Source organism: Aquila chrysaetos, chromosome 17 (genome assembly GCF_900496995.4).
Source record: "Aquila chrysaetos chrysaetos chromosome 17, bAquChr1.4, whole genome shotgun sequence".
NCBI lineage: Eukaryota > Metazoa > Chordata > Aves > Accipitriformes > Accipitridae > Aquila > Aquila chrysaetos.
In genome coordinates, this window is record NC_044020.1 from 14,668,930 (window position 1) to 14,684,933 (window position 16,004).

Consider the following 16,004-nt stretch of genomic DNA (forward strand, 5'->3'; position numbering starts at 1 on the left):
GTTTTGCTCAGGATGCCACAGAGATGTTAACTAATATGTTAATCAGGTTTAAAAATGCCCCACCAATGTACATAAACTTTTTTTACTCCTGTGAAAGATGAGATTGAGAAATGTACCTTATGCCACAAGCAGAGATTTTAACAGATGGGTTTTTTGACTTCCTTGTTGAAATTCTAGGTAATTCTCTGTCTCCTTTTCATAGAGACGTGATTTGGACATACACATGTAGATGGAAGTGAAATGTTCTGAGAACAAAAATTGGGACTGAGAAACCTCCAAAGTTTGATTTTCTGATGCTAAGTATGAACCACACTTGGTTGGTTTGCCATTGATGAATTTTCCTTGGAAGTCCTAAGAAGCATGGTCAGATGAAACAAGGCTAGATTGGAATAAAACTGTGTGTTCACATGACCTAATACGTTTATTTTGCCTTGAGTCCCAAATGAGCTATTCTGTTTAGGAAGGAATAAAGCTGCTTGATAATGAGTATGTTTGTATGTGTATATATATGTATAAGAGTTCATTATCTGCAGTCAACATGAATACTTGGCCAAGCTTATGGTAATAATTGCAGATGTGGTTTTACATGAAAGGAACATTAAAAACGAATTTATGGAGGAAAGAAGATCCTCTTTAAATGTAAGCCTTACTATTGGTAATATACGATTGCCAGTGATATCCAACATCTCAGATGAAAGAAAGAGTATGCATGAGGTGTGACAAAGGACAGATCAATCCATTGAACTCCACCTTTTGACTTCAATGAAGTTCTGCCTGTTTCTGAAAGATCTGAGTGGCACTGAATGCTTCTAATGCAGAATTAAAAGGGGAGCGAGGAAAATAATTTCCAAATGTTTTCTGAGATTTTCATAGAAAACAGATTTATTTGTTTTGACTGAAGATAGATTAAGGAACTCTAATTCTCCCAGATATTGCAGTAGAATGCTTGTCATACCTGCATTTTGTGGGTGCCAGATTAAACAAGTCACACTTAGACAATGAGTGTTGCTTGCTGAGTTGCTCTCAGCTGCAAAAGGGGCAATGAAGAGGTTCTGTTTTCACTTCTGAGGTGGAGGAGGTAGAAAGAAAGGGCGATGGTAGTCTTAGGGATACAGTGGATGCCATGGCATGTAGCCAGCTGGAGCAAAATATTCTTTGTGCTTCTCACTGACCAGTCCTTTACTGACATTTGAAAGGTCTATACTTCCACACCAGGGCTTTGGGACAACTGAAGTGGAGACAGATGGGAAAATGGGACGTTTGGATTAATGGGCTTACAACTCGCAGAGCTGCCTGTAGCATCAGTTTATGTCAAGCTTTAATGAGACATTTGATCCTTTTTGTGGGAGTATTAAAAAAAAAAAAAGAGGGCAATGACAGAATAACTTAGGTCTTGTGTTACCACCTGATCCTGCAGTGAGGAGAGATCAGAAGTCAGAGGTCCATCTGCATGCAAAGGTAGAAAACCTTTGTGTAGTTGGACTTGGAAGCCTTCCTTTTACTGCGCCTCTGTAGGAAAGGTTCAGAAAGAATTTCCCTTTATCACCTTTGTTCAGCCCTTCTCTGCAGCAGATGTTTCTATTTGTAGGATACGGCTTTTGCACTACTGATGTTACAGTTACATCTAGTGGCTGGGACTGAACCAGGGGTCTGGTTGTGCCTTAGCCTTCTGCAAATGCACAGTGAGAAGAATTTACAATTGGTGGAGATAACATAAGGACTAAGAGGCACAATATTGACTGAGGCTCTGTCCCTAAGGCCACACAGTAAATCAGAGGTAGAAACAAGCAGGAGTATCCCCAGTTGCTGGGTTCACCCGAATGCTAGGCGCTGGGCCATGATATCTCATTGGCCTCCTTGTTCTGCACTGTGTTACTTGAGTTGTCCTGGAAATCCTGAAGCCGTTTCTCTTCGCACTGTTCTTGCCTCCTGCTGCTTGGGATGAGGGAGGGAGGGAAGGAAAGACTAGGAACTGGTCATGGTTTCTTTTGTGAAGAAACCTGGTATTGTCCTTTTAACTACTTTAGCGTTTTTCTGTGCTTCCTGTGAGTCCTAAAATTTCTACCAGCTCCCACAGAACAGGGGTCCTACAACAGTGCAGGATGGATCTGTGCTGGTACTCCACTTCAGTCACCAGCGTGAGACGCTTGCTGGGCTAAGGAAGGAAGGGGAGCTACCTGGTGCACAGTGCATGCGGATGTCTTTAACGAGATAAGAAAGGAATTTAGCAGAAAATCTCTCTTGTTACGAAGAAACCAAAGGCCGAATCCCCTTGCTCCCCTTCAGCCCTCATTCTTTAATGAAGAGTAGGCCAAACTGCTGAGAGGGGGTCTGGCCAGAGCTCTGATCCATGCTCTCTTGCATGGGCAGTCATCAGAAATTGCAATCTGCCTGGCAGTTGTCTGCGTGAAGCTTGCCCTGGGCATTCACAACACCGGGGCAGTGAGCAATCCCATGTTAAGGAAACAGGCATGACTTTCAGGCTCTTTGGGCCTGAAGGTCACCAAGAGGAAATCTGCAATTGTTTCATTGTACTGGGAGGGATACAAGATGGTGTGTGCTCGCAGAACGCTGTCACCAGATGTGGCCAGCGTAGAGCCCTGTGCAATACACAGCTGTGCTATATTAGGGAATATGCTCTGCCTGAAGTTTCTTGGCTCAACTAAGTTGAAGCTGGTGCAGAGACTCAGCATAAACATTGCAGTCTGGGAGCTCATACAGTGTAATGGAAAAGTGACTAGCAGGTCTTGAAAGACAGATATTTTTGTTTCTTAAAGACCTGAGTAATAGTTTGCATTTTCACTTGCTTGTTACCAGTCTAGCTCATCTGTTTTTTAAGGCCCCCTGGGTACTGAGTTGTCTCTGAAATCAGTGCTGGGAATAGAGTGAGGACAGTATTAAACCTGAGCCAGAGCAAGAGCTTATTTTGCTCTCCCTACAGATGGATACAGATTATACAGATACGTGGTTGTGTGTGTAATTCTACCTAGCCAATTTATTGTTTGCTTTCAAAGAGCATATTCCACTTAATTGCTGTTAAAATATTTTGTCATATATTTACAATTACTGTGCGTTCCTATGATTCTTCACCCTGATGAAAGCTGAAAGATGACAAAATTTTAAACTCTCTCATGGGATGAGACATAAAGGGGAGTGGGATTTGCATGCATGTGTTTTGTACCAGGAGGGATTAAATGTGGCTCTCTTTGAAGGAAGCACTTTTTAGCAAGACAATGAAAAACTCAACAAATTTTAGTAATAAGCCAGTCAGCTGAAGATCAAAGGCATTATGTGAAGTGCAGAGATGAAAACGAGAGAGACTGGCACTGCTTTCGAAATGAAGAGTGTTTTTGTGGGGAGATGGTGTTTGCAGGGCACATTACTGTGATTCTGATTCAAGTAATGTGGCAATGCTGGTAAATGTTGTAGGTAAGTTACTTTGCTTATCTGTCTTCTTTTAGTCTTAGCATGTCTTCAGGAAGACCACAGGGTTCATCAGACGTCCTGTGATCTAAAGGTTCAGTGTCAGAATCAAAAGAGGTAGGGACCCTGAGAAGACCCTTGTATATGAGGCTGTGGAAAATCTGAGGTCCTCAGCAAGAATTATCTTCAGTAGTTTTTTAAAAAAAAAAAAAAAAAGCAAGCAAGGTCAAAGATCTTTGTAATATTCTTCCATAGGTTCCTCTTCTGAGTCTGGTGGTAGAAAACTCCTGAGAGTTCGCTTCAGAGTCTTTCAGTATTATTTCAGTTGTGTAAAGGTTGAAAAGATGCTGAGGGTCTTGTTTTAAGGTAGAAGCAACAGAATGATAAATTTTGTGGTGTACCCTTTCACAGTGTAAGAGTAGCCCATACTCTAGTAATTTGCATATGTGTGTGGATGTCAGGGGAATGGAACTGATTAAATAGTTTGACATCTACTTCTATTTGCTAAGAAAAATTGTATATATTTCTGCTTCTTTAAAATTTATTGATATCTCATTGAATTAGGTGAAAAGCATACCTGGAAATAATTCAGAGAAAAAAAATTGAGATATCAAAACATTTTCCATCATACTTTGAAAACCAAATTTTTTATATTTACAATAAAATGAAAGAATTTTTTTTTTTTTTTTTTTGAGGTTGAATGAAACATTACTTTTGATTTGAAACAGTTTTCTTAAGGACAGTTTTCTTCTTTTCAGAAAAATGCAACTTTTTTGGTATGACACCAATTTATTAAAAAAGCGTAACAGGAAAAAAGAAAGATGCAGTTGAAGAGTAAAAAAAAATTTTTTTGCACACCTGGGAAGGTCACATAGAGAGACATTTTCACATTTGGCTCTGAAGGCAGGCCCTGGCGTGGAAGTGGGTGGAGTGTTACATTTTGGCCCAGGATGTTTTCAGTCATGAACAATTTTCATTTTAAAAAAAGTAGCATCAAAATGTGCATGCTCCCAAAAATGGCTTGTAGAAAATACTTCAAATAATTGGTACCTTCATCTATAAGCAAAGCAATTTTCAAATCTTCTGAGAGGCAAGAACACTCAAAGAAACTCTCTTTTTGTAGAAATAGGAAACATTTTTAGAGAGATTGATGAAGTTATTTTCTAGTAGTTTTCAGAGGCTGAAAGATAAGAACCCTTTCGGGGAAGACAGTAAACAGCACTGAGTAGCTGACTTCTTCAAGTGGACCTGCTAGGTGATGACTCATTTTCATGCACTGATATGGCTTTGCTAACTAAAGGTTGTACTGTTGACCTGACCCCTGTTTCCCGAGTGACTTCCTCATTTTTGAAAAAGGGATTTGACTTGCAAGTCATCTGAATGCCATGAAGTGGCTGGACCTCAGTTCTTTTAGAGGAGACACTATACTCTAATAAACCCTAGACACCCTCCCGAGATGTCTATCCATCTGATCTTCATCAAACAACAGAAAAGCACCCTGTAGATGAAGACAGGTTGTTGCATAAGGGAACTTCTCGTAACTGCTGTGTAATCTCCCCTATGTTCCTGGGAAGGAAGGAGGGGAGGAAGAACAGAAATAGTTCTGGGTTGTTGTTCTTATCCTCCTCAGCTTTCCTCATGAGGAAGACAGCTTGAGCTTTTGGAGATGAGAGTTGGTGCTGAGGCCCATGTAAGAGGGGAAGGGGTAGAGGTATTGGCTGGGACATTTGGAAAGGGGATGGGGAAAATGTGGGTGCACGGAGTCTGGAGCTGGGGGGTGGGAAGGAATGTACCTTAGTCAGGGGATGTGGAGAGAGGGATGTACCTGGCTGTGTAAGAAGTGATGAAGGTGCAAATAAATCAGATGTCAAAGAGTGTCTGCTATGGGGAGGTAGAGTGGGGGAAAAAAATTTTGGGATTCTCAGTTCTAGCACACAAGGTGTCAGCCTAACAGTCAGCTCTTTATATTTTAAATCCCTGATGGTGACTGTGCTCCACAGACTAAATACTGTTACCTGGTGCAGTCTTAGTTCCTGCGGACACTGTCATCTGCCCTCTGTACACAGAAGCCCAGCATGCTGCTTCACACTTGCTCTCTGTAGTGTACCATTCCTCCTTTGATCGTCGTCTCCCAGCGGGGGGAACCACATCAGTCCTGCAACTCAGGGCCCTCTAGCAAAGGAACTGAGGCAGGATTTAGCTGCACACGTAGACTGAGATGAAAACACTTCTCAGGAGAAAACAGCAGATTTGCTGTTCTGTGTTCTTCAAGGGGTTCATAGCGGTAAGAATAAACACATGATTTGAAAAAATGTCTTGTTACAACTTGCTTTTTATATATATTGTCTAATTGTGCATTAAAAAAAAAGCAGCAATTGCAAAGTCACTATTGGATTTGCAAAATTAACTTTCCCTTTGAACCTCCACAAAACAACCCCAGCCAGCCAAACACGAAGAAAGTCACAACAACAACAAAAATTTAAATCTTTTAAAATCCCCCAATCCAGGAACAAATCAGAAAGAAAAACACCCCCAGGAAAAGTAAACTAATAAAATAACCTTCGCAAAACCCCTGCCCTCAGCAGTGTTTTAATACAAAAAAGGGGGCAGAAAAAGCCACGGATTCCCTTAAGTCATGAGAGGCTTTGCTATTGCCAGTGATTTTACGGGGAGGGCACTTGGACGCTGCACCAGCGGGCAGGAATATAAAGCCGCGAGACAGATCTCCATCTGCAAACAGAGCACTTCAAATAATTTACAAAGGCACCTTGGCTTTGTTTTCCTGAAACGGCAAGCAGTTCATAAGCCACCTTTGAAAATTCCAGTTTGCATCTGCACGCTGGCTTTCTCTGCGGTGTAAATGGCTGGTCTCGTACTAACGGGCTGGAAAACGTTTTGTGGGGGGGACGTGGGGGGGTGGAAATCCTCGGAGTGCAGCGCCTAGGCTAGGATTGCAGAGGAAGCTGAGGCCTCCAGCCCTGCACAGGAAGCAATCTTAGAGCAGGCCTTAAATGCCAGATTCCAGGCAGAGTTTAACTAACCACTGACAGCTCTGTAAACAAAGCAGGGACAAAAAGAGAACAGCTTTCCCTTTTCTGGTAGTCATTTTTGGTTTGGGGGCTGCAGGGGAATTCTGTAATACTCGGCTTGATGGGATATAAACCAAGGCTGGAAAGGCTTTGTATATGAAGAACTGTAAAGGGGAAAATATTTCATGGACTAAATCATAAAGAAGAAGGTAGGGCACAGGAAAACGCGTGGATTAAACTACAAAAAAAATATTGCTGCTTCTGGTTCTTTGAGTAGGATTTATACATAGTTTGGCTCCTCCTGGGTGGTATTTAAAAGCTGCGGCTTATTTTCCTTCTCTTCTTTTTTCCTTCTCTCCTCTTTTCTCTTTTCCTTCTTTTCTCATTTTCTTTTCCCTTTTTTTTGAAGGGGGTTGGGAACGGACAGACAAGAACTAACCTTTGCAAAACTTTTAATTATCTGTGCAACTAAAGAAAATAAGAAAGCTCTTGTAGAGCGTTTTTGCTCCTTCCAGTAAAAATTGGAAGCTTAAAGTTAAAATCCTGCTCAGTTGTTGCTTTTGTTTGTAGAAAAGACCTGTGACATTACAAATAGCTAGTCTGCGGCTAGCAGATGTATACAGTCCTTACTTAAAGCATGTTGATTTAGTTTTAACTAGGAAACTAAATGCAGGCATGAGCTATGTTTATCCTACGAGGCATTCACTAATTTTGTTTATCTCAACAATACTGAGGAAGCTAAATTTTTTGATGGAAAAGAAAATAGTTACAGTGAAGTTAAGAAAGCAAAACAAAACTAAATGGACTCGGTTAAACGCATCCATTGTGTTTTCTCTCTCACCTAAGTGGTCATCTCCCTTTTAGATTTGGATCTTTCCAGAGCTCTAAACGCTTGAACACCCACCATGGATGACTTTGAACGCCGCAGAGAACTCAGGAGGCAAAAGCGTGAGGAAATGCGCCTTGAAGCAGAGAGGTGAGGTATTACGTATGGAAAATGGTGCCGGTGGCTTGCCTTTGATTAGCAGTGGCTTTGAGGACTTCTGTCCTAAATTCCGAAGTATGCTATAGCTAACCAAAGAGTCATTGCTAATGATATGTGCTGCAAAATAGCTTTAGTTAATATTGTGGGAGAGGCTGGAAGTCAGGGGTGTCTAGTGTCTAATTCCCTCAGGCTCTTGTAAATGCCCTGGCTTCTAGTTATTTTGTTATATGGATAAATGTAAACAGTGAAGGTGGACTATGGCCACGTGAAATTATTGATAGGAAAACTCATGCTCAGATGCCATGTGAGTGCTGTGCAGAAGGGATTGTGTTTGTCTCTTCAGACATAGAGCTAAAATTATAAGATATCAGTTGAAAGCTGAGATACACTTGGTATATGTAGTATAGGATATCTGTGAATTGCCTGCCATTACTGTGCAATTACTGTTGTATTTGTACTGCCTGTCACTTTTTATTCATTTACAGCTATTTTATGTGGGCAACAAGGGCAGCATTTGCTATCAGTTATTACAGGTTTACTTTGGTGCAAATGAGAACAGAACTTGATGTGGGTATAATGATGTCAATTTACGAAAGAAGCAATATGAAAATACTGGGAATAACATTTCATTAACTAACCCCATTTTACACCTGTACAGTTCCATTTGCTTTAATGGAATTTCCCATGATTTACACTGGAGTAAGCAGGGAGAAAATCAGGCTCCATTTATTTTTGTAATGTCCTCTCTGATATAAAGATTTGATTTAGTTTATTAACACTGCAGTGATTAAAAAAAAATGGAACTTAGGTTTAAGCATATTTTGTTCTCATTTTTGTATTTAATTTTGAATATGGACTTCATTTTCATTTCTGGTCTTTCCCACGCGCTGACAAAACCATGGTGTTTCAGTTCCTGAACGCTGTAGGAGAAAATACATTTTCAGAGCAGTTTTAAATGGAAGTCAGCAGAATGTAATACCGAATATATTTTGTATACCTGCTTTGAGTTTTTAATAAGGCCCTGCTACATAAGCCGGGCTCTCTGATGGATGTTGCTGAGGCTTGAGGGGGAAATCCCAGGTAGATGAGATGCAATAGCCGCCTTTCTTTCTGAAGGAAGTGTTGCCATGCAGAACTGGGTATATGAGCTCATCAGGCTATAAGCTGAACCTGTAAGCTCTGGAAAGCAGCAGCAGCGTTGCCTGCAGATAAACAAACTCATGTGAAGTGTGGTGGCCAAAAGGAAATGAGGCAACAGCCTCCCTCTGCAAAACGCAGCCGTCACCTGGTTCGTGACCCCCCCGAAAGGCAGAGAAGGAAATGTGCCATGGCACTAAACTGCCGCCTTGTTCCAGGTCTCCCCCTAGGCCTGGGGCAATATGTTTTTGTTGGGCAGCATGGGAGGGATTGCAGAGCCAGTGCTAGTGCATGGTATAGCACGTGGTATTTATATACTTCTAGTATACTTGTGCTTCAAGAAATCTTTTTAAGAAAAGGCCAAGACTTTAGGGTTTGTTGCTAACAGAGGCCGTGGGTGGCCTGTGGAGGATCCTGGGGGCTGTAGTTCGGGAAGTGTTTTCTACTATGGAAAAACATCACTTGAACTTCCCTGTGAAGGCATCCAAGCTCTTACGTGAGCGTGCAGAGGCTGTGGGGTGTTCTGGGTGTCAGTGACGTGGCGTGGCCGGCTTGTGGAGGCAGTGACAGATGCAGGGGTTTGGGGATAAGGGGCTCTGCCCTCGCCGCCGTGGAAGCTGAAATCCAGGACCTCAGGTGTATCTGTAAGTTACTGTGTGGCCTGCAATTTTACGCATGGGCCCCAATCCAGTCCCTGATCATGCACGGTGAAACTGGAGCCCTGGGCAGGCAAAAGCTGCAGTTAGCAGCTCGCCGGTGTCCCTCGAAGGAGCCCTCCCTGGGGAGCCCTGCAGGCTGATGGCGATACCTGCCCCTGCGTGATGGGGAAGCCAAGCACCTGGGCCAGAAAGTGACGGCTGTTGACATGGGAAACAGCCTCCTCCTCCCCACCCACCCACGCCTGCTTTTGGGAAGTGTTTTTGTCATGTCTGTGGTGGCTTTACTGGGATTTTGTGCGGTAACCTTTGTGGAGGAGGTGAGCTTGGTGGCAGCCTGGCCGGAGGAGAAGGGTTTGGGCCCGTGTCCCTGTTTTCTGCTGAATCGCTGCAGAAGCTCGATTTCTGCCCTTTCCCACAGATTTGAAGGCTTTTAGCAATAAATTGTTGTATGCTAAATCTTGCTGTACTCCCTCTGCTGCTGCTGCCAACTTCAAGCATTCAAGTATCATGAGTCAGACCCCTTAAAAGTCACAAGACTGCTTTAAAAATCTTGAGATCTTAAAAATAATTTAGTCTGGCCTTTTTATTTTTGGTTTGCCTTAACAATAACAGAGCCTGATTCTCAAGTTCAGATGTGACTTTGGGAGCTGGGACCTCCTAAAACCTGCCCCAAGAGGGGCAACAGCAGGGGGGAGGTGAGCATCTGCCCCCGTTGCGTTGTGCCACTTATATCGAGCTGAGGGCAGCAGCATTTGGGCAGTTGTTAACAAATGAATCTGTCATGCTGGATTGTTTTTCGTGAATTCAGATTTTTAAGGATTTGGGGATCATCTTCACCTTTGAAAATACGACTACAATGTGTTTGTGTACACATCTTAAACCACAGCAATCTGCTTGCCAGACCTCTGTCTGAATACTTTCAGGTGTTTTATCAAGTGAGTCATGTGGTCCTAAAGAGCAGCGTGGAGGCTGAAAATGCTCCATCAGCTCTGAGCACTGGTACTTGCTGCTCGGGCACAGGGCACTTCCCTGTACCCTCCCATCAGTGGGCTGTAGCCTTGCTTTTGGGAAACCACTGCTCGTTGCAAGCATTTCTGCTGGGAGATGGAGGGATAGATGATTATGTGTAGGCTGTAACATGTTTGCTAGGTCTCCCAGGCAGTGTTTAGGCTTCATTGAGTTGAACAGTAAACCCAGAAGTGCAAGCAGCCATGTCAAACAGCAGTATTTGTAACTCAGCCAGCTGGAGTGACGCATTTTGCCATTTCCTGGGATAAAGGCGCACGGAAAGCCTCTTTCCAGCCTGATGCCCATGCCCAGGAGAGATTGAGGGGTGAAGATGCCTTGTAGCATCATGGACTCATGCACCATGTGCCCGAGAGGGAGTGACTTGACCTTACTGTCTCTTCCCCAGGGGCCAGAGGCCATGTGAGAACTCGTCAGGATACATGTGCCATCATCTTCCCAAGCGTCTGTCATGCTGGAGCCACTGATGTCCAGCCACTTATGTCTAATCTTTGGAGATGCTTAGTGCAAGTTTGATCCTTGAGGGCTGATGTTAGGCTTTGTGTTTCAGTTTTTTTTTCCATTAGAAAGCTGTTGGAAATGATGGTTTGTTGTGCTGTGTAGCCCTGGTGTTCTGTGTTGATATGCTTAGGATTGATCCTGAGGAGAGGCTGGCTCTGTCTTTTAAAGACCAACAGTGCGGTTCACCCCTGGCACGTGCTTTGGCTAGTAGTTCATGCTGTGGCAACTCAGATATAGATTGCCACTAACTCAGCAAAGCTAAGTGGTTTTTTGGCATTTTAAGCTCTTACTATTTCAAGGTATCCTGTATATACTGGATTGCTCAGAGGGGCTCGCTGCACCCACCCAGAAATTTTGTCCAGCCAGAATTTTTTGACTATTTGCATTTGTCTGGGATCTCTGGAGGCCTATCAGCATGTTTGGAGTAGCAGTGCAGACCTGTGTAGGGGGCATGTGGCCAACAGCAGGCATATGGGGCTTTGTCCAGCTTTCTCCCAGGCTGTCAGATTTATAGCACACTCTCAGGCTGGCGGGGACCCAACAGCTCTTGTACCTCATGGGGGAGCAAGGCTTTCCAGGCATAGGCTGGGAAATCCAGGACAAAGTATGGCAGTGTTAACTGTACCTGTCTGCTAGCATTTTGCTTGTGGTTTGTACCGATCAGGTGTGAGGTCAGGGAAAATAGGATCCTACCAGCCATTTGGGTGATGGGATGTGCTACATGTCTAACTGCTCTGCGGAAAAGCCAAGTCTTTATCCTTCCCCTCGGAGGCAGAGGGAGTCCTGTGCCTGGGATGGTGGTTGTATAAAGCCCTGAGGTCCCGGTCCAGAGCTGGCTGAAGTCAGTGGGAAGCTTTCCACTGATTTCAGTGGACTTTGGATTAAGCCCTACCTGAGTTATTCCAGCCAGATGATTTATGAGACTATCTCAGTGGCAGCCTTGAAGGAGCTGGATGAATGCTTTGCCTTCCCAGCCACAGGGTACATACCGTGCTGGAGTATCAGGGCTGTCACAGAAATGGGTTGCACTTAACTGACGGGAAAAATCCTATATGTAATTGAAGCACAGGGGACTGACTTCTTTCAACATGGGGAAAAACAAATGCCACCTGCTGCTTTGTGCCTCTTCCTAGGCAGTAAAGTATGTTCTCTTGAAAAAAACCACCAGATTTTGTCATTTTGATGTTGTAACTGACACTGGAAGAATTTAGCCTGGGGCTGGGTAGAGTGTGTGTGTGCGTCTGGAGGGGTGGTGCTTTGTGAACCTTGCTGATGCACTTTGGTCTGTCACAGCTGCACACAGCTGCAGTCAAAAATTGAGGTGAAGTACTTCTTGAAGTGACAATAGACCTACTTCCTTGACTTCAGCATAATTGAGAGCAAAAATTGGCCCCTTGAAGTCTCTAAAGAATAGCTTTCAGGTTAATCTATTTAGCACTTAAGCCACAATTTTATGACTGGCTGACTTGCCATTGCCCCAGCAATGTGTTTTCACCCCTCCCTGGTGTTGTGGCTCTTTTAAAAATTATACTAGGAAGCTGATCCAATTTGCTTTGTTGCCATACCATCACTACAGCAGACTTCAGGAAGGTCTTAGGGTCATTGTCAGAGTGGTCTCCATTTAGCTGAAGCTTAACTTTGAACCTGAGCCACAGCTTTGCCCTGCAAAATGCTCTTCCCTAAGGGATTGCAGGTCATTTCACAGGAAAGGAGAGGTATTGGTCATACTGTTGTAAAAATACAGCAAAGAGAAGTGGTTATCTAGAATCAAATCACAAGTCACTAAAAAGACTCTCTAAAACCACCATACTACTTTGTAGGCTGTGTAGGATCTTCTGATAGGGGCCACAGTTCTCCTTATTAAAGGGCTCATCTTCTTGCAGACCAGTCAGATATTACTAATCATACCCTAAAAGGTATGTGGGTAGGGCATACAGAAAAACACTGCTATTAAGCTTTATGGTTCCTGATAGCATTATTAAAGGTGGTAGGTAAAGATTCATTTTTTTTAAAAAAGCATCCAACAGTCCAATCACAAACTCTCTCCAGACTCTCATTTAAACAGTTTTATAAGGCAGTGTGGTTCATGTTCATGGACATAGGTTGGGGAATGCTCAGAGAAATAACCCAACTTGCAGGTTGGGGATGGCAGCATCCTGCAGCAGGCTGAAAGACTCCTGGGGTGGTAACTTACCTTGGTACAACTGAAAAGTCAAGTGACTTTCAGTCCAGACCTGTGAAGTTAAATACAGAACCAGCAAGGCATTTAACATGCCTTTTACTGTTCTAGTGCTCCTGTTGAGGCTGGTGTAGCTCAGGTAAACATACATAGGGCTGATTCACCAGGTTAAGAAGGTAAAACCAGAAGGATCAGACAGGGTACATCTTTTCGGGACTTAATGACAAGCACGTTGCTTATCTTCTGGACGGGTAAGACAGGACACATTTGTTGCCACAGCATTTTAATGCTTCTGGAGCGCAAGGAAAGGTCATCCTTGTCAGCCACAGAATGAGGACAATTTCCATTCTCCTGTCCAGGACAGTTGAGGGTAAGTGAGTGTTCATGTTAGATCAACATTGAATGACCACAAATAGCTTTTGAAACTGCCTCTCATTCCTGTAATGGAGTTATCTCTGGTATAGAGTGTACATAGTGACAAGTGTTAAACTGTGTTGAGAGTTTAGGAATGAACTTAGATGGTTCCTTTTTAATTATCCCCTATTTCTTGAAACGCTAGGCCTTGCCCATGTCTTGTTCCCAAATGTCTGGTTACATTTTTATTAAGGGTTTTCAGAGACCATGCTTTGATTCAGCCTTGTGTAATGGAATGAAGAATATGATCTTAATACAAGTTTTCAAGGAGTGCATATTTAAACATAAGAGAAGCTGGATGCATATGCCTAACATGTCATTTCCCAATGTTCATGATTTATTTCAGAATAGTACTTCCAAAAATGTTGGGCCTCTGTCCTCTTGAGGGCTGCGCCTTGTCTGATCCAAGCCTCTTTTGCTATGAAAACAAGATCTACAGTGGTTTTATCTCTCCATGAACTTCCTATGTCCTGAAATTCCAAATACTTTGAGGTTTTCTGCTTGTCTTTCCATAAAATACACACCTTCTGGTAGAGCTGAGACATGACATCTTCTGCCTAGGAGTTAAATATGAATACAAGGAATAAATAGGATTCGAAGTGCGTGAGGATTGAGAACAAATTGAGGCAAAGTGCTGCAGCTGTTAACCTGTCTTTACAGCTACCTTGAGTTCCCAGACTGACAGGACATTATTTGGGTTGTCGAGGTGAGTTTGGCCCTTCACATTGCACTGATGGCTGTTCCTGCAGTTCATGTAGCTCATTCTCAACCCAGACAGAAAAGCATGACTCAGTGGCTCATTAAAGCATGCACTACTGCTGTCGCTCTCAAGTGAAGGTGGATACTAGACAAATCTTTGCTATTGTAGCATTTCAGATGCCCTGGAGGAAATAACCAAACATATGCAAAGCTGATTAAAACCTGCCACTTAATTTTACAACCATTGTGTGTTTTGCAGATTATATTTTCTTTAAAGTCCTTATGGAGAAAAGTTTTGTAAAAGAAGCTTTGTTCTTCCAAACATCTAGACATAGAGAATATAACGTTTACTGAGCTAACCTTACTGCAGCTCCTAAGCAGACAACAAAATCAGCTCTTTAGTATTTCAGATATTAATCCCATATGTATGTAAAGATCATTCTGTAATCTCTGTACTACATCTACTATACCAGCCAAGCTTTTAGGAGGACAGCCCAAATCCAGCACCCAGACAGCTGGCAAAGTGCCCTGTCTTTCACCTCTTTCAACAGAGTGGCAGGTTTGCTTTGGAAGCACCAAGGAATTTGGGAAATTCTTGGGTGAAAAGCACCCCGTCTAAGCCTATAACCAGGTAACCCACCCAGCGCCAAAGGGAAGTCTGCCCTTCTGTTTCCTACTGTATTTTTAGTAGCTTTAACTAGACCGAAGTCCTTAATGAACATTAAATTAAATGCCTAATAAATATGGGCATTGAGGCACAGCTTTTGCTGCTTGTTATTGACAATTTTAGCATGCGTATTTAAAAGGGCACCATATGAGGAGTAATACAACATGGTATTTTATTATGATTTTCAGAAGCAGACTGAAGCATAGGCACTGCACAAAGAAAATCATGAAGCTGAAGGAATGTAGCCAGGATAGTACAAATAAGTGTCAATGGCTGTCCTGTGACATTTATGTTGAAAAATAACATCTCTTTAATATCTTATGTGCAAATTGACAGTATGCAGTCAATTAAGCTAGGGTAGCCTGCAGCACTCTTGCAGCTCTGTCCATCTGTCATTGTACCTTTGAATGGTGTAAATAATATCTGCCATCCGAATTTTCTCACACGAAAGATTTCAGAAACTTGAAATGCAAAAAGCTGCATTAACTGAACATTGGCCTAAGGTTTGTAAAGGCACAGAGCCTTCAAACTTCCTGTACCACCCCCAGCGGAGCAGCGTTTTGCCTGTGACTATAGGTATGCGTGTCCCTTGGAGGCAGACACGGCACCTCAGTTTCTCCAGCAGCATTTTCTGTCCCTAGGCAAGGAGTAAATCAGCCCTTCACGTAGGTTACCTTCGGTTAACTAAGTATGGCGGAGACCAAAGACACTGTCCTAAAACAACCCAGAATAAAGGAGGTTCAGTTCTTGGTCCCTGGGTCTACTTCTGTCAGACTCTTTCTTAGGCAGGGCAATCCCCCATCTTCATTGACCTGGGCAGCCAGTGTCAGTTGTCAGAAAAACCTGCATGAACCATTGCTTAGTCTTATTAGATTCCTAATCCAGTCTCTTCATAAACAAACACAGATGATCTCTATTTCTTTCTAGACAGTAAGTGTATGATTGAGCTCTTGGCTGTTTAGTCACTTCACATGTGCCTGATATCCACAACTAGCACAAGAGGCAGGGTTAATTTAGTTCATTGTGTAAAGCCTTCTCAGGCTATAGGATTGTGCATACCTCATCGCACAAACATATATGTTTACAAATGAATTGGCTGAAAATTCTACATTAACCTTTCTTCTCTTGATTAAAAAAAGGCCTTATTATTAATAGTGCTCTGCAACAAATCTCATTTAAAGAAAAGCAAAAGGAATACTGTGTTGTTCCCATACAAAAGCAGCTGATGGTTCAATATCCCTGTATCTTAAAAAATGTTCAAAAGAATATTTTCAGGCAAATACAT

The 16,004-nt window shown here is 42.8% G+C and overlaps 1 protein-coding gene across 15 annotated transcripts in view; it reads left to right on the forward strand.

The window, feature by feature from the left end:
* The window catches only part of CALD1 (caldesmon 1), a 198,485-nt gene that overhangs the window by 95,188 nt on the left and 87,293 nt on the right, over positions 1-16,004 (forward strand). For 14 of the 15 annotated variants that reach the window (XR_003927098.2, XR_005934246.1, XM_030040318.2 and 11 more), the window contains one exon: positions 7,317-7,428. Coding sequence is in view for 13 of the 15 variants with exons in the window: in XM_030040318.2 (XP_029896178.1) it covers positions 7,358-7,428 (71 nt within the window). In the remaining 2 variants the exon portion in view is untranslated. Of the gene's footprint in view, positions 1-6,422; positions 6,662-7,316; positions 7,429-16,004 lie in introns of those variants that run through there. The other variant, XM_030040314.2, reaches the window with a different exon arrangement.